This window comes from Delphinapterus leucas, chromosome 19 (genome assembly GCF_059928025.1).
Source record: "Delphinapterus leucas isolate spDelLeu-1000000601 "Yukka" chromosome 19, BTC_Dleu_Yukka2, whole genome shotgun sequence".
Classification (NCBI taxonomy): domain Eukaryota; kingdom Metazoa; phylum Chordata; class Mammalia; order Artiodactyla; family Monodontidae; genus Delphinapterus; species Delphinapterus leucas.
Genome location: NC_143147.1, coordinates 21,468,511 through 21,491,195, shown reverse-complemented (window position 1 = coordinate 21,491,195; position 22,685 = coordinate 21,468,511). Strand labels below are relative to the sequence as shown.

Below are 22,685 nucleotides of genomic sequence, written 5' to 3'. Positions count from 1 at the left end.
TTCAAGTCTTTTGCCCATTGTTAATTGGGTTTTTCATCTTTTTGCTGAGTTGCAGGACTTCTTTTTATAGTCTGGATTCTAGACCCTTATCAAATTGCTGATTTGCAAATAGTTTCTCCCATTCTGTAGGTTTACTTTAACTTTCTTAATAATGTCCTTTGATGCACAAAATTTTTAATATTGATGAAGTCAGATTTATCTTTTTTAAAATAGCTAATGCTCTTTGTGTTGATACTAATTTTTATTTATTTATTTATTCATTCATTCATTCTTGGCTGCGTTGGGTCTTCGTTGCTGCGCGCGGGCCCTCTCTAGTTGCGGGGAGCGGGGGCCAGCCCTTGTTGTGGTGCATGGGGCTCTCATTGCGGTGGCCTCTCCTGTTGCTGAGCCAGGCTCTAGGCGCGCGGGCTCCAGAGCACAGGCTCAGCAGTTGTGGCGCACGGGCCCAGTTGCTCCGCGGTCCCAGACCGGGCCTTGAACCCGTGTCCCCTGCATTGGCAGGCGGATTCCCAACCACTGCACCACTAGGGAAGTCCCAATACTAATTATTTTTTAAATAAACTTTTGTAGGAGTATTGTAAGTCTTTTATGACTTTTTCTTTCCCTTATAAAATTAGCCATTTGAAAGACAACATTAAGTAGAAGTTGACTTTTTTCTGTTGTAACTTTTAGGCATGAGTCATAGATCCAGCGTGAAATTAAATTTTTTTGGAGTAATTTGTCTAAGAACAGGTGTTGAAGTACACTTATCTTGTTAGAACTATTTTGGGGAATAAAATGAGCATAGTTCTTCATACTTGTTTCTTAAAGAAAAATTTTTTTAAATATATGAATGTTTGCTGGTATTTGTTATCACAGGATTACTTCATCTAGATTCAAGTTGAATTTGTTCCTTCACTTCCATGCCCAGGAAGTGGCATGACAAAAAAGGCAAAGATGAATGGCCTAATCAAGGCAGAATAAATGGGCACATGGACAAATGAAAATGATGTGACTAATAGGAAAATAAGGGATTTGATCCTATGGTGGGGGAGGTGGGCTCAGGGCTCCTGCCTGAGAAGCACCCTAATTGCTTTATGTCCTAGGGGGAGCATGAAGGGAGTTGATATCCTTTATATATGTTTTAAAATATCACTCTCTGTGTTTTAGGTCATGAAAAATCATATGATATAACTCCAGTTGACTAATTTATAATATGAGCATAAGAGAAATTTTTAGCATTTTTTTCTGAATGAAAGTCAGGACTGGCTCTACTATCCATACGTTTGTTGTTTAGCCTCTCCATTTTAGACTCCACATCTGCAAAATGAAGAGGGTGGGTTAATCGGACTTCAAGGGTCCTTTCTTAGTTTAAAATTCCATGACATGACCTTATAAATGTCTGAATTTTAGTGAAAAAGTACCAAATTTTGCTCAATTTTTCTGATCCTAAATATTATAAAAGTAAAATTGTTTAAATTAAGGCTGTATACTTCTGGTTTCAGTTCTGACATGTAAAGTATGCCTGTAAGTTCAGGCAAACTCCCAAGACCTTTCCAGTTAAGGCAGTCTTTAAGTGTCATGCATAGCTATTTAATATTTTATTTATCCACTTTGATTTTCTTTTGAGGAAATTAGCAACTTTTTCATTTCTACTGAGGAAATTAACCTTGGAAATTTGTATTGGTTTCCTGTCTCTGGCAGTACTGTGAAAAGCTTACTTTATGTTAATGCTCCATCTTGAAAGAAATAACACAATACCTTTTGCTCATTTCCCTCATAGGTTCTTTGGTGGTTAACTACCCTTTTGATGATGATGAACAAGGGCTTGCCACATATAGTAAATCACCAGATGATGCTGTATTTCAACAAATAGCACTTTCTTATTCCAAGGTAGGCTTGTGCTTAAACATAAAATGCTATAAAAATTCATTTTTCATTTAAAAACATGCGTTAAAACGAAGTCCTACAAGACTCAGGTCAAGTGCTTTCTTCTCTGTTAAGCCTTCCATGATTCCTTTCAGAAACCTTACCTCTTTTTCTCTTCTGTTTCCCACCTCACTTTTAAACATACTGCATGTGTTTCCCCATTAGCCATAAAGTTCAGGTAATGTCTTTTCATCTACAGCTTTTAGCACAGTACCTGGAACATAATAAATTAAACAAACTGCTAGTTTATTTCATTTGAGAAGTACTTAAATATAAACCTCGTAAAGTAGTCTAAGGTGGGGTTGACAAGTTATAGCTCTGGGACTAAATCCAGCCTACCACCTGTTCTTGTAAATAAAGTTTTATTGACATACAGCACATCCATTCTTTAAAATATTGTCCATTGCTGCTTTCTTGTTTAACATTTGAAAATAAGTCAGTGTAATTCACCATATTAACAGACTAAAGAAGAAAAACGCTGCAATCATCTCAATAGATGCAGAGGGCAGGGTTGAGTCATTGCAACACTTTAGAGCGTGTAAAGCCAAAAGTTTTTACTATCTGACCCTTTACAGAAAAAAATTGCGAACCTATAGTCTAAGGAAGTGGTCTCCAACCTTTGTGACACCAGGGACCAGTTTCGGGGAAGACAGTTTTTCCACGGACAGGGTTGGGGAGTGGGGGGTGTTTTAGGCAGTAATGCGAGTGATGGGGAGCGGCAGATGAAGCTTTGCTCACTTGGTGGCCGCTCACCTCCTGCTGTGTGGCCCGGTTCCTAACAGGCCAGGGACTGGTACCAGTCCGCAGCCTGGGGGTTGGGGACCCCTGGTCTAAGGTATTTAAGAGCCTAGTAGTAACATATTGCAAAGGAGCAAGTAGAAATTTCTGTATTTTCTAAACTTCCTATAATGAACACACATTACTTTCATAATCAGAAATGTTATATTTGTGTGTGTGTGTATGTGTGAAATTTTAGTTTAAAAGTTGTTCTTAGAAAGCATGTTAAAATTTGAGGCTTGGGAACTAGGCTTGTTAGTTTCAGTTTTTGGTCTTACTACTGACTCAGTCTGTGACTTTATTGGTCATAGATAAATGAAGATTATTACTGCAGCTCTATGCTCTGTAATCACACCTTTCTGTCATTCTGTTTTTCCCACTCCCTCATTCTCTGCAAGTGGATCTTGTGAGATTGTTCAGAGTTTCTAATAGGGGAGTACATCTATTATTTCACCTTAAAGTGTAGCTGTCTTCTGTTTGGGCATGCCGTTTTAGAGGGATGTACATGAAATAATAAAACAAAAATGAGATACCCTCCAATCATCAAAATAAAAACTAAGTGATCAGATTATACACATATCACATTCTGTCCATTATTATAGTTCCACTTTTCATCCTCTTTGTAACTTCTCATTCCTTATACTCTTTTTATATTTCTTTGACCTTTAACCCTTTTGATTTGATTTCCTTTCTACCCAGCCTACACCTATGGACATACCTTTCAGTGATGCACTCACCTACACCTTAGGATCTTTTATACCCTTTTGACATACCTGCCTTGCCAATGTCCAACCCTTAGTAATTACAATCATCTCTCTTCTACATCCCAGAAAAGTCACACAGTCATGGCAGTTGACTACACTATGTATATATAATGCTCTCTAACCTCAGCTGAGCCCTCAGTTCTACCTGGCAATATTTCACATTTTGCTACTTGACTCCGTGGCTCATTTCCCACTATGGTGATTCTGAGCCTTCATCCTCTTCCTGAGCCTTCTAATCCTCGCTTTGTCTTATTCTCAGTAGATCACTTTGCCTTGAACTAAAGTGGAACTGTGAATAATCTGATGTGTGTTCATTCTGATTCTGTCTTCTCAATTATTGTTTATTTGTGTTTTACCCATATTCTGCATTTCTTTTTTTCCTCCTAATTCTTTTAAATTGAAGTACATTTGATGTATAATATTATATAAGTTACAGGTATATAATATAGTGATTCACAATTTTAAGGTTTATACTCCATTTGTAGTCATTATAAAATATTGGCTATATTCCCTGTGTTATACAATATATCCTTGTAGCTTATTTTATACATAATAGTTTGTACCTCTTAATCCCCTACTCCTACATTGCCCCTCCCCCCTTCCCTCTCCCCACTGGTAATCACTAGTTTGTTCTCTATATCTGTGAGTCTGTTTCTTTTTTGGTATATGCACTAATTGTGTTTTTTTAGATTCCACATATAAGTGATATCATACAGTATTTGTCTTTCTCTGTATGACTTATTTCACTTAGCATAATGCCCTCCAAGTCCAACCATGTTGTTGCAAGTGGCAAAGTTTCATTCTTTTTTATGGCTGAGTAGTACTCCGTTGTGTGTGTGTGTGTGTGTGTGTGTGTGTGTGTGTGTGTATCACAGCTTATTTATCCATTCATCTGTTGATGATTGCAGTTTTCTCATGTCTGGTGTCTGCCCCCTGGTGGGTGAAGCTGGTCCACAGGCTACAATGGGCTTCCTGGAGGGCAGGGTCAGGGCCCAGGGGAGTCTGGGACTGGTGCCTTCCCACTGGTGAGTGGAGCTGGGTCCTGGGCCCTCTGGTGGGCAGGGCTGTTTCCAGAGGCAACTGTGGGCTCAGGAGATCTTCTGGCAGCCTGTCTGCTGATGGGTGGGGCTGTGTCTCTGCCAGGTTAGTTACTTGGCCTGAGGCATCCCAGCACTGGCACTACAGGTTGGTTGTTGGGTCGGGGCCAGCTATTGGCATTAATGAGCCAGAGGGAGGATTCCACAGGGGTGCCTGCCAGCACCAGTGTCCATGCAGTAGAAGGAGGTCCCCAGAATGGCTGCCACCAGTGTCTATGTCCCTAGGGTGAGCTGCAGCTGCCCTCCGCCTCCCCAAGACACTTTCCAAGATCAGCAGGTAGGTCTGACCCAGGCTCCTATCAAATTACTGCTTTCGTCCTGGCTCCCAGAGTGTGTGAGATTTTGTGTGCGCCCTTTAAGAGTGAAGTTTCTGTTTTCCCCAGTCCTGTGGGACTCTTGAAATTAAGCCTCACTGGCCTTTAGAGCCAGATGCTCTAGAGGCTCATCTTCCCTATGCAGGACCCCGGGCTGGGGAGCGGGATGGGGATTCAGAACTCTCATTCCTGTGGGAAAACCTCTGTAATATAATTATTCTTCACTCTGTGGGCCACCCACCCATGGGTATGGGACTTGACTATATCACGAGTCCGAGATGGTCCACAACCCATCTTGTCGTGATTCCTTCTTTATGTCTTTAGTTGTAGAAGATCTCTTCTGATAGGTTTCGGTCTTTTTCACTGATGGTTGTTCTGCAAATAGTTGTGAGTTTGGTGTGCTCGTGAGAGGAGGTGAGCTCAGGGTCTTTCTACTCCACCATCTTGGCCGATCACTCTTCTTCATTTCTTGATCCCACAGCACCCTGCCTCCTCTTTGTCTTTGTTTCTTCTGTTGTAAATGGGAAGGTGACAATTAAATTCCTCAATCTTTACTCCAGCCTCCTTTCTCTTGACTGTGATCTATCATGATCTGTTGTGCACCCAGCCACCTTTCCCCTGCCACAAGGCTTCATGGTAAGGAAAAGCAGACCAAGAAAATCTGTGAAGACAGAAGAGGGGGGTTTAAGGAACAGCAGGCATAAAGGTGATTCGGAAGGACCACCAAACATTGAAAACACGCTACATCTGAAACCTAATCTGAAAATACTAAGATAGTAACTGGGCAGATGAAAGCACTGGAATATAGGGAAGAGGTTTCAAAGTACATGCAAATTAAAGACCTGGTGTACTTAAAGGGATAGGCATAATTTAAAAGGACAGCTGGATTTAAAGGAAACTCTTCCAATCTCCCAACTTCTGGGAGAGAAGAAAAGCAAAAAGAAATGAAGAAGTGGCCTTTGACAATTAGATAGTGAAGGGGAAAGAGAAAAGGGGGGAAATGTAGGGTTGTCCAAGACAGAAGAGAACCATAAAATCAGTGGACTCAGAGCTCCACCCTTATACCAAGGCAAATAAGCAAGCAAACAAACAAAAAAGCCACATTAAAATACCTTGACTGCCAGACTGACAGAAAAAGGGCACCATTAACTAGGAATCACGTGAAACAGCTCAGTATAATAAAAATGAACAAGAGGGGGCTTCCCTGGTGGCGCAGTGGTTGAGAGTCCGCCTGCCGATGCAGGGGACACGGGTTTGTGCCCTGGTCCGGGAAGATCCCACATGCCGCGGAGCAGCTAGGCCCGTGAGCCATGGCTGCTGAGCCTCCGTGTCCAGAGCCTGTGCTCCGCAACGGGAGAGGCCACAACAGTGAGAGGCCCGCGTACCGCAAAAAAAAGAAAAAGAGGTAAAAAAAAACCCATGAAGAACCATTGCAGAAAAAATCAGGAAATGGAATTTCACACATATCACCTGAGGAAACCTTACCACTACCAAAAAACAATCAAGAAGCAGAAGAAAACTATAAGTTTACACTCCAGGCAGATTGATTATACCCAAACACACATTGAGAATATGAAAAACCACGTAGGCTCAGATATTTAAAAAATTAAAACAGGAATGAAAAAAGAAACAGGAAGAAATGAAAGAGAGTTGATAGAATTCAGGAAAGTAATGGAAGAAAAAAAAATTATCTCTAAAAATGAAGAATAAATTGTAAGGGCTAAAGACCTCACATCTCCCAATTTCAAACTTACTTCAAGACTGTGGTAATTAAGACACTGTGATATGGGAATAAAGATGGACATATACATGGCACATATATACAATGGAATATTACTCAGCCATAAAAAGAAACGAAATTGAGTTATTTGTAGTGAGGTGGATGGACCTAGAGTCTGTCATACAGAGTGAAGTAAGTCAGAGAAAAACAAATACCGTATGCTAACACAAATATGTGGAATCTTAAAAAAAAAGAAAATGGTTCTGAAGAACCTAGGGGCAGGACAGGAATAAAGACGCAGACGTAGAGAATGGACTTGAGGACACGGGAGGGGGGAAGGGTAAGCTGGGATGAAGTGAGAGGGTAGCACTGACATATATACACTACCAAATGTAAAATCGATAGCTAGTGGGAAGCAGCTGCATAGCACAGGGAGATCAGCTCGGTGCTTTGTGTCCACCTAGAGGGATGGGATAGGGAGGGTGGGAGGGAGGAGATATGGGGATATATGTATATGTAATGGTGATTCATTTTGTTATAAAGCAGAAACTAACACACCATTGTAGAGCAATCAATTATACTCCAATAAAGATGTTAAAAAAAAAAAAGATGGGCATATACACATCAAAGAAATAGAATTGATAGTCCAGAAATAAACTTACATTTATGGTCAGTTGATTTTTCAATAAGAGCACCAAGACAATTCAATGAGGATAGAAAAATCTTTTCACTAAGTGATTATGGAAAACTGGATATTCACATACAAAAGAATAAATTTGGACCTCTTCCTCATATTATACCCCAAAATTATCTCAAAATGGATCATAGATCTAAATGTAAACTGTAAGACTTTCAGGAAAAAATATAGAAATAAATTTTTGTGACCTTGGGTTAGACAATGGTTTCCTAGATGTGACATGAAAAGCACAAGTGACAGAAAAAAGACATACTGGACATCATCAAGCTTTAATACTTTTTTGCTGCAAAGGGTACTGTGTTAGTTTCCTAGAACTGTGGTAACAATTTTTCGTCTCACAGTTCTAGAGTCTAGAAGTCCAAAATCAAGATGTTGGCAGGGCCATGCTCCCTTGAAACCTGGAAGGGAATCCTTCCTTGCCTCTTCCTAGCTTCTGGTGTTTTTCTGGCAGTCTTTGCCATTCATTGGTTTCTAGATGGATTATCCCAGTCCTCTGTCTTCACATGGCATTCTCCTTGTTGTCTGTGTGTCCAAATTTTCCCTTTTTATAAAGATACCAGTCATATTGGATTAAGGCACACCGTAATTACCTCATTTTAACTTGATTACCTCTGTAATTAAATACAGTCACATTATGAGGTTTTGGGGGCTAGGACTTCAACATATCTTTTGGAGAAGACATAATTCAACATGTAACAGATAATAAGGAAGTAAAAAGACAACCCACAGCATAGGAGAATACCATATATCTGATAAGGGTCTTATATCTAAAATATATAATGAACTCTTACAACTAAATAAAAAGACAATCCAATTGAAAAATGGGCAAAGAATCTGAATACACATTTCTCCAAAGAAATATACAAATGACCGACAAGCTCACAAAAAGGGAAATGCAAATCAAAACAACGAGATACTACTTTTTACCCACTAGGATGACTATAGTTTAAAAAAAAAGAAAAGAACAAGGGTTGGTAAGGATGTGGAGAAATTGGAACCCTTGTGCATTGCTGGTGGGAATGTAAAATGGTACAACTGCTTTGGAAAACAATTGCGGTTCCTCAAAATGTTAAATATAGAATTATCATATGGCCTGACAATCCCACTCCTAAGTATATGTCCAAGAGAAATGAAAACATAGCCCACACAAAACTTGTACACAAATGTTCATAGCAGCATTATCCATAATAGCCAAAATGGACACAACCCACATGTCCATCAAGTGATAAGTGGATAAACAAAATGTGATATATCCATGCAATGGAATACTATTCAGTCATAAAAAAAAATAAAGTACTGATACAAACTACAACTTAGATGACCCTTGAAAACATGCTAGGTGAAAGCAGCCAGTCACAAGAGACTACATATTGTGTGATTCCGTTTATATGAAATGTCCAGAATAGGCAAATCCATAGAGACAGAAAATAGACTGGTAATTGCCTTGGGCTTGGGATGTAGGGAGGGGCAGGGAAGAGGTTGGGAGGAAATGGGGAGTGCTGATAGGTACAGGTTTATTTTGGGGTCATGAAAATGTCCTAAAATTTACTGTGGCGATGGTCACACAACTGAGTGAATATACCAAGGACCATTGAGTTGTATACTTCAAATGCGTGAGTTGTGTGGGGTGTGAATTATATTTCAATAAAGCAGATTTTGAGAACCTAGAGAAGACTCAGGGGTGGGGTATCCATGCTCAGTTCATATGTAGGCTAAAAAAACGTCAAAAGTTATATGCCAAAATATTAAATGATTGGTGATCTCTAGGTTTATATTTTTTCTTTTGCTTGCCTCAATTTTCTAATCTTTCTACAATAACTTTTATTATATTTTAAGTATAATGAAATTCAATGAATTCAATTAAGTGAAAGTGAGAAAATGGAGCTATACAGTGTGACATAAGTGAAGAGAAAATTTCAAGGAGGCATTAGTGGAAGACTGGTGATATTTGAATAAAATATAGGTTTTTTAGTTAATAGTATCATGCTAGTGTTAATTTCCTTGTTTTGATAATTGTGCTATGGTTATATAAGATGCTAACATCAGGGAAAGCTGGATCAAAGGTATATAAAACTCTCTGTACTATTTTTGCAACTTTCCTGCAACTCTAAAATTAGTTCAAAAGAAGTCAAAAGAAAAGAATAAGAAAAGTGAATAGTCTCTGCTTATCTCCACTTCATTATTGTTCTCTCATGCCTCAGTTTCTTGTCATCTGTCTTCTGCCTACATTGTTTTACCTGGAAGTGCCCCCTCAAAGGTTACCAGAAGTCTATTTTTTTTAAATGTTCTTGACCTCTGAAGTCTAACGCTCTTGTCTTCTCCCCTTGATCTCTGTTACATTATATAGCAGAGAGCTTTGCTTCCTTTTTTCTCTTTCAGTGGCTCAACCTCTCTCTTTTGCTTTTTTTCCCGCCTCCATATTCTGTCCTTAGCCATTTTTACTGTCTTGGCAATTGCATCCAGTTGCTTTAGCTGTCACCACTATGTAAATGCCTCTTTAAAAAGTTGTTTCATATAATGAAAGTTATTATAAAAAGATTAGAGACTATAGCCAAGCAAAAAGAAGAGAATCATTTACTGTCTTGGTATATATTTTAGACTCTTTATATATGGACTGAGACTGGACACCTACATCCTCACCCCCTATCTTCTTTAAGTTGTCAAACTGCTTTAAAATTTTTAATTAGTTTTTTTTAAAAAGATTATCGAAGTCGAGTAGTGAGAATTAAAGAAGATGGTAACATACACATGGTAAAACCTATCTGTCACAACCTTTCAGATGCTCATTATCTCTCAGTTGGATTATTTCAGTAGTACTCTGATGAGTCTCCCTGGCTTTGGTCCATTTTTTCACATTATTATCGGAATAAACTTCCTAGAGCCATGAATATATCATATATCACCCTTCCATCAGAAATCTTCACAAGTTCCTTATTGCTCTGAGAATAAAGTCAAAATGTTAACAGCAATTGCCTAGAACTGTGGTGTCTAGAGTGGATTTTATACTAGATGATCCATTAAGATGTAGGAAGACTATATTAGACGTTCTGTTTTTAAAATGTTTTTTTAATGCAGGTTTGTAATATACATACTATATTAATTAGTACAGTAGTACATCTATATAATTTATAATCAAATGGATAGATATTGATGGAAATGGAGATAGGGATATAGAGACATAGAAGATGTGTGCAAGTGTTTAGTGGAAAAACCAGAGAGCAAAAGAGCATGTACACAAATATTCCAGTAACCTAAAACAATAGCTTTCATTTGATAACATTGGTGGGATCATAAGCCTGTAATTGGTATGTCAAGTTTACGAAAGGAGGTTGTTTTGTATATTTTAAAGTTAAATGGTTAATTCTCAGTGATGGGAAAGTGAGAAATTACTTTTCTCTTTACACTTTTCTGTACTTTTTTTCTTTTTCTATTTACAAAAGAGAGAAATGAAGTTTTGACCACCTTTCAAAGCTTAATTTCTTCAGGAAAATTCCCCTGCCACTCTAGTCAGAAATAATCTTTCTCTTCTCTAGCTCCCAGTAGTGTTTATTTGTGCCTCTGTGGCAGTTTTTCTTACTCTCCATTGAACAAGCAATTGCACACGTGCTATGTAGACACTGCTGGATGCCGAGGACACAAAGACACAAACTATTTCAAGGAGTAGTGTATTGTCTTTAGGGGAAAAAGAGGTGCAACCAGTTTTAACAGGATAAAATAATTGTACAGAGTGCAGTCAAAGCACAGAGGGGCTACCTTAGTCCCCAAGAAGTCAGAGAAAGATGCTTACTTTCCATTGTGTGTGAATTACCTCTTTTGGACTTTAAGCTTCTTGAGATCATGAAATGAAAGTACGAATGTGAACAGTGCTGTTTTTGTTTTTGAGAGGGGTTGGGTTGGATTTTTATATTACTTGTAATTAAAAGTAATAAATGAAGTCTTCACTTTTTTTTTTACACAGCATAAACTGTTTAGCTTTGATTTTAAAAAATAGGTAGAAAGTCACTGCTTCCCATGACTCCATCCACCCCCACATATACCCTATTGTTAAACACTCTTCCTATCTTTCTTTATCCTTCCCATGTTTTTTGATGCAGATACAAACAAATACAAGTAAAGATTCTTTTTTTTTTTTTCCAGGAAAATTCCCAGATGTTTCAAGGTAGACCTTGCAAGAATATGTACCCTAATGAATATTTTCCTCATGGAATAACAAATGGAGCCAGTTGGTACAATGTCCCAGGTAAACATTTTTTATATTAAGGCCGTATAACTTGATGGATTTTCTGTCCCCCTGGATGGTACTGCTTGTTACTGAATTTTTAATTTTGAGAAAGAATCATTCTTTTAAAAATATTGTATAAATAGTTTAAAACATTCAAATTACCATTTCAACTATTTTTAATATTTGGTGTACTTTGACCTTTGAGTAAAATAATGTACCGAAACTTCATGAAAGTGTTATATTTTACTGCTGGCTATTACAAAGAATTTTAGATGTGCTAAGAAGAAGAGTGTGAGCTACACTTGAATTCTTCCTGAACATGAAAGTACAAATGTTTTACCTGGACCACAAGCATCAGAGAGCTCTCAAATGAACGCATTATTGGTTTTCAGCCATGCTGATAAAAGATGAATTTGGCTTTTTACTAGGAATGTTGCTTACGATTTGGGATCTGAGCTAGTTAGAACTTCTCCAGAGTAACTAATTTAAAATTTTTATCCTTCAGGTGGTATGCAGGACTGGAACTATTTACAAACAAACTGCTTTGAAGTGACTATTGAACTTGGTTGTGTGAAATACCCATTTGAGAAAGATCTGCCCAAATTTTGGGAACAGAATCGAAGATCTCTAATCCAGTTTTTGAAACAGGTGACGATTCTGGAGTGACATGAAATTTCTCCCAAGAGCAAGAAGATTTTTGTGTGTACATGTGGTTTTCATGCATTGATTTTAGAATACACCTCATTTGAATTCCAGTTTGACCTATTCATGTTTTCGTATATTTATCTAGAAAATTCATGGATGTAAATGAGTTTATTTATATGCGCAGAGAAGAGTTAAAAATGATTAAACAATATAGTGATGATGTTTGGCACTTAATGGTTAGTGGTCACTTTTTACCCTTGTCTTTATAAAGGGCTACTATAGATTGGGTACATGCCTAAGAATTTGTCAAGTGATAAAGATGGGCTATGGGGTAAATTTTTTTTTTTCTTTTTTTTTTTGCCATTGGTTTACTGTGAAACGATTAATTTCCTTTTGTTTGGATGTGCATCGTGGCCAATAGGTAAAGACTATAAGAAATATGCTAATAGTGGTTAAAATTATTAGGATAATCTGACTAATACTTTGTGCCAGTACTTTGCTGAGTAGAATGGCATAATGGCTGTGAGTTTGCATACTAATTTTTTAGAACATTTTATTCTGAAAATTTGTAAGCATCAGGAAAAATTATAAGACTAACAATAAATACTACTATTCCTTTACCTAGGTTTAACAATTTTTATACTTTGCTGCATTTGTATTTTATATATATATAAACACACACTTTTGTTGAACTATTTCAGTATAAATTGCAGGTGTTATGATATTTATCCCAAAGTATTTCGGAATACATCTTCTAAAAATAAGGTTATTCTCCTACCTGACTTCTCCAATTGCTAGTATCTCACCTAAGAAAATTAACAGTAACTCCCTATACTACCTAATACCTAATCCATGTTCAAATTTCCTCCACTTGTCCTCAAAATGTCTTTCTGTAGCTGATAGGGAGATAAAGACAAATCTAACTTATGAAAAACTAGCCTTTCAGAAACTGAAATATTTTGTTTAATGGGCAGTTACATTTAGCTTTACTCTGAACTCCTGAATTCCTATTTGTTCTATATGTTTACATTATTTAACAATCTGTTATTTTGGATGTGAACTTCCAAAATAATTAGATGATGATCTTTATCAGTAAAATCTGGGTGTCCTTTTGCTTTATCCAGGTTCATCAGGGTGTCAAAGGATTCGTCCTAGATGCCACAGATGGCAGAGGTATATTAAATGCCACCATTAGTGTTGCTGAAATTAATCACCCAGTAACTACTTACAAAACTGGAGATTACTGGCGTCTGTTGGTTCCAGGAACTTATAAAATCACAGCATCTGCTCGAGGGTGAGTTACTGAATGCTTTGTAATTGAGTGCTTGGAGATGAAATAAGCATAGTTCCATTCTAAAAGATTATTGCCAGAAAGCCCTGTAGAGGCTAAGCAACCTTGAGTTTAACGCTGAGAAGTTTAGAGCTGGTTACACATTTGACTCTTCTCTGGTGGCACAGTGAGTACATGAACCATCAGATGTAAGAAATCTGTGAAATTATTCACTTTGAACAGTAGCCTCTTTTACCTTCCACCTCTCAGGTCACCTTCCCCTGTCCAGATGTAAAGCCATAGTGACTGATTTCCTTCACTATGGGCAACAGTTCTGGGAAGTACTTGTTAGTAGGGGAAAAAAGACTTCTGCATACTTCTAGTCATGTTGTCCCCAAAATACCACCACTTTACATTTGTACCCTTTTAAAACTCTTTCACAGACACTTATTTTTTATTATTGTACCTTTGCCTTCTCGCATCAAGTGAGATTTTCTTACTTACTGCTAATTCTCTGAGAAAAGCCATTTTCGTATTTTTTATAGTTTTTCTCACCACAAAGATATATTTACTTGAAAAGAAAAAATTAACTTATGACCTTTTCCCTTGGAAAAAACGTAATATTCCTTATGTTCCTCCTCCTTTACAAATACCTTAGAACTGGAGCCACCTTACTTTTTAGTCGGAACATAATTTTTATCCTCTGTAGTTTTCTTTTTTGTATTTGATACGTGTAGGTGTTCCCACAGAATATTTTCCCCTCCCCCTACTAGCTCTCTTATTTCTGAAGAGTTAGTTTGAACACTCATTGAAGTAAGGGTAAATACATGGAAACATTTAAAGTTATTGTTACCTTTTTTTAAAAAATGGTTTTCAAATATCAAGTGGTCTGTAAATGAATGGGTTAGAACTTTAACGAGTAAAGAAGTCTATTCTGGTTTTTTTCAGTTTTGGCATAGTATTGGAAAAACCAAAGCATCAAGGTATCTGAAAAATGGGGCAAGAATGATGCATTTGGCAGAGAATGTCCTAAGTTAGTACTTCTCAAACTTTTTCCACCATATTCCCTGATGACAGACAAGCGAACTCAGATTCCAGGAAATATGGGTGTATACAGTGCAAGCATGAGCTTTCTTTTGAAGTCATATATTTAATCTTAAAAACTCATTTATGTTTTATAGTCTACCCTTGTATGGTCTTCGTTAATGTTTAAAACAAATCTTAAATTCTCACAAAGTTAACAATTTGACCCTTTAGGGAGATGCACCACATATCCTCTGCACACCTCTGTTTTCCCAGGGTTTGGGTACACCAGCTGCAGAAGCGTGGCTCTGATCTGCCTCCTTTATTACAGGTATAATCCAGTTACCAAGAATGTGACCGTAAACAGTGAAGGTGCTGTTCAGGTCAACTTCACACTTGTTCGATCTTCAACAGATTCAAACAATGAATCAAAGAAAGGCAAGGGGGACAGCACCAACAATGAGGGTGCCAGCGATCCGACTACTAAAGAGTTTGAAACTTTAATTAAAGACCTTTCAGCTGAGAATGGTTTGGAAGGCTTCATGTTACGCTCCTCCTCAAATCTGGCTCTTTATCGATACCATTCATACAAGGACTTATCAGAGTTTCTGAGAGGACTTGTGATGAACTATCCACATATTACAAATCTTACCAAGTAAGTGTCACCTTCTTGCTGCCTTTTTTTCTCTTTCTTTCTCCCTTTCTCCTTCCCTCTCTCTTTCTTCCTTCCTTCCTCCCTCCCTCACTCCCTTCCTCCCTCCCTCCCTTCCTTCCTTCCTTTCTTTCTCTCTCCTTTCCTTCCTCCCTCCCTCCCTCCCTTCCTTCCTTCCTTCCTTCCTTCCTTCTTTCTTCATTTTAAAGAGGTTACATTTAGCATAAGCCACACTAAATGGTTCTTGTAATTTATTTAGAGATATTTGGGAGCTGAATGTATAGAGAGTTGGATTTCACTTATTTTGAAACAGATGTTTGCTTGGAGATATTTCTAACAATGAATCTTGGAAACTTTTATGAGAAACATTGGAGCAGAATTACTTGTTAGTTTAGCAATGTGTGGCCTGTGCCTCCAGAAAATGTAAAATCATTCTTTCTAGTGATTACTTTGATTTCAAAACCCTTTCTACTTCTCAGCAGCAGATTCACGTTCTGACTAAATATTGTTTAGTTTGTTTCAGTTTGCTGGGGGCAGGGACAAATTTGGAACTATGAGCTCACTTGTCAGGGATCATGTTTAACCTTTTCTTCAAATTAGAAAATGAAGCCTGGTTGGCTGTCATTTTCTGTGCTTTAGTCTCTACTCACAGTCATGGTTCCCTGAAGCCTTAGGGACATATGTAATTGAGGGTTCTGGGAAAACATGCAGTACTGGCTTATGTAAAACTGATGGCTGAGACAACTTTTACCTTCACTTCTTAGGCTTCTCTGCTTCACTTTCACTGTCTCAAAACTATTTCCTTAATTTGTTGATTCCTATTATTTGCCTATTTTAGGGCCTTTACATTTTGCCCTGAACTTACAGTTCTCTACTACAAACCTAACGAACATTAACTAGCCTTTCACTTTTTTTCATTCATTGGTTCTTTTAATTTTACCAGTAAATTTACTTTCTCAAATACTGGTTTATAATGTCTGTAATTGCAAAGACTGATATTTACTTTGGCAATACCAATTACCTCTCTTCCGCAACTGACTCTTGAACATTTCTGCCCAGGTCAGGTTTTAATACTGTCCATGTTAGTGCCATATAGACGTTACAGACTTTCTTATTTTAAAACAAAAAATTGGACATTATTTTGCTATCCATTTACTTAGTTCATTTGTTTTTTTTTTTAACCTTTCAATTAAACATGCACTTCTTAGTTAAATATTTCCCCAGCAAATATGCAACACCTGCCAGTGGTGGGACACAAGGCAGTTTTAGGTGGTCCTCCAACGGTTGCTAAGTATCATTAAATACCATTGTGAGAAAGTGGTACTTTGTCTATTCTATTAATCCTCAGTTTAATGCCAATATTTTTTTTTCTATCTAACTCTTGTAAATCTCCCTTTATATCAAAGAAAGCAGGCCTTTTCAATTAGTTTTGCTGTAATCTTGGTACTGCATTTAAAGTATAAAATGTCTTATTTGTGTAAATTAATTTAGATTTTAAAAGTAAGGTGCTCTGCATTTGTGTATATTTAAATATTTCCATAATAAAAATTTAAGTGAGTTAACTTAAAAGACATATGTTAACTAGAGACTTCCCTGGGACTTCACTGGAAGACTCCATGCTTCCAGTGTAGGGGCTGTGGGTTCGATCCCTGGTCAGGGGAGTAGGATCCCACATGCTAGGCGGCACAGCCAAAAAAAAAAAAAAAAAAGACATATATTAACTAAAGAGTAGTATAGATTATAGAAGATTGGGTAAATATTATGAAGATGATAGGAGAATGACAATTTGGAGGAATGCTGAACTAAATCATGAGCTTTCCTAAATCTGATAGTATCTCACATCTATTTGACTTTCTTTGATTAAGGGAACCTAATTTTCTTAAAGTAATCTGACATAAAGATTTACTCTTTAAAGACTTTTTAAGACTTTCCAAATTTTGTTCTCATTTGTTTTTTTAAAATCTGTAAGGCAGCATTAACATAATACTTGATTACTTGCTGACTTTTTGTTTCTGGTTTTTGAAAGTTTGGGACAGAGTGCTGAATATCGTCACATTTGGTCCCTTGAAATCTCCAATAAGCCCAATGTATCTGAGCCTGAAGAACCAAAGATTCGTTTTGTTGCTGGTATCCATGGAAATGCTCCAGTTGGAACTGAACTTCTTTTGGCTCTGGCAGAATTTCTCTGCCTAAACTACAAAAAGAACCCAGCTGTTACCCAAGTAAGAAAATAGCCTGTTTTGACATGCTTTAATAGGAAAAAGCTCAGTGATACACTGATATCAAGGCACGGTTTTTTTAAAATTTAATTTCCTGTTAGATTTTATACAGAGGTACTTTTAAGGTCATTATACACTTTACTCTTTAAAAATGGACCTTGGTATATAGTCATTGTTAATAGTGTCTTTCTGTTATATATCTTTGTATGTATTAAGAGCCATAGAGGAAGAAAATAATAAAGATTTGCATTCAGTCCTCTATTCCTTTATGTTACTCTTCCAATCTTTACTCACAGTGATGTATATTCTAATTAGAGGGACTTCCATTGCCAGTTATTTATAACTAGGATACTATATTGAAAAATGAGTTAGAAGAGAAATCGGGTTTTTTTTCATGTAATAAAGATGAAATTATTGGACACCTTGGATGCTAAGAGATTTTAGAAAAAGTGATATGGCAGTGCCTACTTTAGTCGCTCGTGACTATAAAATAGAACGTTGATCCAGAAGCTGGTTATGTATGATTAAGCAACCTAGTTTCTGTGTTGTCTTAGGGAAAGGAAGGAAAGAGTGTGCATCTGTCTAGAACACTCACTAATTGGCACTGTCTGTATAGAATTTAGGAAAGGGAAAAAGTACTAGTATTTGTTTAATACCTACTATGTGCTAGGTACTTTACATGCATCATAATTTAATCCTCAACCCTGCAATTATGTTAGCTTCATTTTATAGATGTGAAAACTGAGGCAGAGATATTTGATAACTTACAGGAGGTCACACAGCTAGCTACTAAGTGGTAAAGCAGGGATTTAAACCCAAGCATGTCTCACTCTAAAGCCTGTGCTGTTCTGTTTTACCCTACTGCCTCCCCTGAAAGAAATTTGGAAAGAATTGATGTCATGATTAGGATCCCATGATGTGGGATTAGGTGAGATGAACTTAAATCAGACTTGATCAAAAATTATTTTACCATTTTCAGCAAAGCAGATCCCATTGACTTCTTCATGTGAGTTGCAGGAGTATTTCAAAGATTTTTGTTGTTGTTCTTTTTTAAAAGGGAGATTACCTAGGACAGTGGTTCTCTACCCTGGCTATACATTGAAAACATCTGGGAAGCTTTTACAAATACCAATGCCTGGGCTCCATCCCCAGAAGCATCAATGTTTCTTTAAAAGCTCCTTAGGTTATTCTAACATTTAGCCAGAGTTACTACCTACTGATCTTAAGGTTATAAGAGACTATATATCCCAGGTAAAACATCTACCAGGAATTTCAAAACTCCTAGTTTATGAGAATTTGCCTCACTGGTCTAATTAGGCTTAGATCACTTTAGATTGCCATTTGTTTTGAGCTAAGTGCCAGAATTGTCTGGAGAGTTCAAGAAAATATACATATACCCAGAGACATATGGTTAAGCCCAAGCATATAGGAAAAAAATCTCCCTCAGAGATTCCAGCATAAATGAATTAAAGGATTGCAAATATATTTTCAAGCTATTGACAATTTTACTAGAATAAATAAACCAGGGATCACTTATTCTGATTTATTATTAGAAATATGTAAGATGAATTATATCAGAAATTCATGCCATAAATGTAGGTATTAACACCCCTGGATATGGCTCATTTGAGGGAGAAATTATGAGTAAGACAAATATCCCACCTCATTTTTTTTTGATATGCTGATTTCAACTCTTCTGTCTCATTGTTTCCAGACATACATTGATATTTGTCACATTATATGTTCCAGTTTTTAATCTGGAAGTACAGTATTATTATAAATACAATATTATTGTGTTTATTGTATTTGTATTATTTTTATTTATTGGTCAGTTATGATTGATCTAAGCCAGTGGTCAGCAAACTTTTTCTATAAAGGGCCATATAGTATATATTTTGGACTTTGTGGGTCAGATGTTGTGTGTTGCAGCTACTCAACTCTGCCATTGCAGAACAAAAACAGTCATATGAATGGGCAAGGCTGTGTGCCAATAAAACTTTATTTACAATAGCAAGCAGCAGGCTGGGTTTAGCCTACAGACAGTGGTTTCTGACCCTGTTGTAAGATATTGGGAGGTCTCTGGGAACAGCAGCTGTGCAATTTTTTGTTTCTTTTTTAATTTTTTTGGAGCAAGAGAGAATTTTATTTATTTTTCAGTTCTGCCTTTTAAATCTGTGTTTAAAACAAACAATAAAGACTTTCTGTTTGAAGCATGGGAGGGTACCTTTTGATTCCACATAGAGCTAATAAACTCATTGATTTCTGTTTCCGTTTTAGTTGGTCGACAGGACTAGAATTGTGATTGTCCCTTCTCTAAATCCAGATGGGCGAGAGAGAGCACAAGAGAAAGACTGTACTTCAAAGATAGGACAGACAAATGCTCGTGGCAAAGACCTGGATACAGACTTCACAAGTAAGACCAATATTTAGGTCATTAAAGTACTTTGTAGATAATTTTATTTCTCTTTGCTAGGAGATTGGTTGATCCTATTTTATAGATGAGTAAGGGGTGCTTTCTTGTCTAGGATGTACAATATAAATGAATAGAGACATCTAGAAAACTTTTCAAATTCTTCTTGTTTTTCATTTGCAAAAGTAATTCAAGTTTTTTTCTTAGAAATTCAATCAATAATATTGGGGGGGAAGTTTTCATCATAGTCATACAGAGATGTATATTCTTCCTCTCTACTCTCTTATATATGAGTGTACACACAGGTATACACACACACAGTGTATGTGTGTATTGATTTGAAGGGGCCTGTTTCTTATTTACTTAAATAGGATCATCAGCTATACATATTGTTCTGCAACATTTTTATTGGATATATCATTGACATCTATCTATTTCAATACTCATAGATCTCTAACATTCTTATTAATGGCATCTTATTATGCTATTAATATATGGTAGTACTCTAGTTTATTCAACAATTTCCCTACTGATGGACATTTAGTTTCTTTTTAAATTTTTGCTCTTGCAAACAATGCTTCAGAAAATACCCTGATTTCTGAAAATCTTATTTTCTTTCAAGGACAGGTTATTATTTTCTAAAAGAGGATATGTCCATCCCTTTTTGTTTCCAGTAAGAATTTTCTTAAACTTGGGTAGAGTCATTAACCTTTCAACATTATCCTAAAGTGTGTAAAACTCAAAATAACCTACCTCCTAGGAAGTATCTTTCTTGCGTGAGGTAGTGGCTTATGGAGTAATAAAGTATTTATCTACAGATTTTGTAAGTTAGCCTTTTGACTGTGCTCAAGTAGGGAATATTTTCTTAGCTGCTCATACTAAAATTTTAAAACTTGATATTTTATGTTTGACATTTCTATATTTTTAGATAATGCCTCCCAACCTGAAACTAAAGCCATCATTGAAAATTTGATTCAGAAACAGGACTTCAGTCTTTCTGTTGCTTTAGATGGTGGTTCAGTGCTGGTCACATACCCATATGACAAGCCAGTACAAACAGGTATGTAGAATGTCACTTTACATATATACTATTTAAGCTTAAATAGGGAATTTCAATTAGGTAACATCCCTTCTAAAAATTTTTTAAATGGTGAGCATTTGAGCACACTGCATGAATAAACAACCTAAGAAGTCTGTACATACATCAACAGTTCAGTTACTTGGAACAGGGAGGTCAGATCTAATGATGGCCTAGCTTTATTCAATGTAGCCATCTTGTCACATCTGCTCAATTTTTACTCCATAAACATTTATGGAACAATTATTATATCTCTAGACATTGGAAATACAAAAGGGAATAAGACACAATGCCCACCCCAAGAAATCCATATTATGTAACCAAACATTAACAGTACAGAATTGCCCTCTCCTGCTTTAAACCTTGACTGACTGGTTGCACCTTGTGGTGAGTTAAACAGTTGCCTGTTGAATCTCTCTGAGGCATTGTATATGGAGATAATTTGTGTTGCTTGCAATGCAGCTTACAAGGAATATTGTAATTAGGCCACAGTTGCCCCCAAATGTAGTAAAACATACCAAAATAGGTTTGTATTTTAGTGTGATAACTTGTTAAACTCGCCGTTAGTGCCTTTTAATATAAGGAAGATGCTTATCTTCTTGGTCAGATTATCTTGGAGTGAACAGAACCGTGTGCTTAATTATAATAACTCCTCAATAAACTTCAGTGAGGTACAAGATTTACTAGAAGGAAAGGAATATGACTTTTGTGTCCATGAAGTTGAACTTGGAGACAAATCTTTTCAATTTCTCTGCTAACTTCTGTATTTTTCTTTTTGTAGTGGAAAACAAAGAGACTCTAAAGCATTTGGCATCTCTTTATGCAAATAATCATCCATCGATGCATATGGGTCAGCCCAGTTGCCCAAATAAATCAGGTAGGTATTTTCCCTACCCTTTGTTATTGTTGTTGCTGTTTTGGGAGAGGATGAGGACTTGCCTCATGATCTTGTTGATCCTACATCTCTCAATGCTTTTATAGATGAGAATATTCCAGGAGGAGTAATGCGTGGAGCAGAATGGCACAGTCACCTGGGCAGCATGAAGGTATGCTTTATAGAATATGGTGAGAATGGAATTATAAATACATATTGGACATTGAGTGAAAGAATAGGTGACTTTTCTGATATAGTAAAGTGAATGGCATCTGCTTTGTGGCTTCCTTGACATGATAGCCCTTAAACTAACTAACCTCTGACAGCAATTTTTTTTGCCAATTTAGCCATTTTTAATTATAATTTCAGTGATATTTTAATTACATTAACAGTGTCATGCAACTATCACCATATCTATTTTCAAAACTTTCATTACCCCAGACAGAAACTCTGTGCCCCAAAGCAATAACTCCCCATTCTCCTCTTCTCCCAGCCCCTGGTAACTTCTAATCTACTCTCTGTCTCTATGTATTTGCCTATTCTGGATATTTCATATAAGTGGAATTGTACAGTATTTTTTCTTTTGTGTCCAGCTTTTTTCACTTAGCATAATGCCTTCTGGGTTCATCCATTCTGAAGCATACATCACCTACTCCATTCCTTTTTATGGCTAAATAATATTCCATTGTACGTGTAGATCACATTTTGTTTATCAGTTCATCTTTTGATGGACAGATGTTTCCACCTTTTGGCTCTTGAAAATAATGCTGCAGTGAACATTCGTGTACAAGTATCTGTTTAAGCCCCTGTTTTCAATTCTTTTGAGTATATACCTAGAAGTGGATTTGCTTGTCATATTGTAATTCTCTGTTTAACTTTTGAGGAACCACCAAACTTCCACAGCAGCTGAACCATTTTACATTCTTATCAGCAATGTATAAAGGTTCCAGTTTCTCCACATCCTCACCAACATTTATTTTCCATTTTTTAAATTATAGCCATCATAGTAAGTGTG

General features: G+C 36.8%; 1 protein-coding gene across 1 annotated transcript in view; it reads left to right on the top strand.

Moving 5' to 3' along the window:
* CPD (carboxypeptidase D) overlaps positions 1–22,685 on the top strand; it is a 66,983-nt gene that overhangs the window by 34,148 nt on the left and 10,150 nt on the right. The window contains exons 8-17 of the mRNA XM_022596227.3: positions 1,763–1,872; positions 11,415–11,517; positions 12,005–12,147; positions 13,269–13,438; positions 14,769–15,092; positions 17,116–17,311; positions 19,586–19,721; positions 20,647–20,778; positions 21,578–21,673; positions 21,778–21,842. Coding sequence (XP_022451935.1) covers positions 1,763–1,872; positions 11,415–11,517; positions 12,005–12,147; positions 13,269–13,438; positions 14,769–15,092; positions 17,116–17,311; positions 19,586–19,721; positions 20,647–20,778; positions 21,578–21,673; positions 21,778–21,842 — 1,475 coding nt within the window. The remainder of the gene's footprint in view (positions 1–1,762; positions 1,873–11,414; positions 11,518–12,004; positions 12,148–13,268; positions 13,439–14,768; positions 15,093–17,115; positions 17,312–19,585; positions 19,722–20,646; positions 20,779–21,577; positions 21,674–21,777; positions 21,843–22,685) is intronic.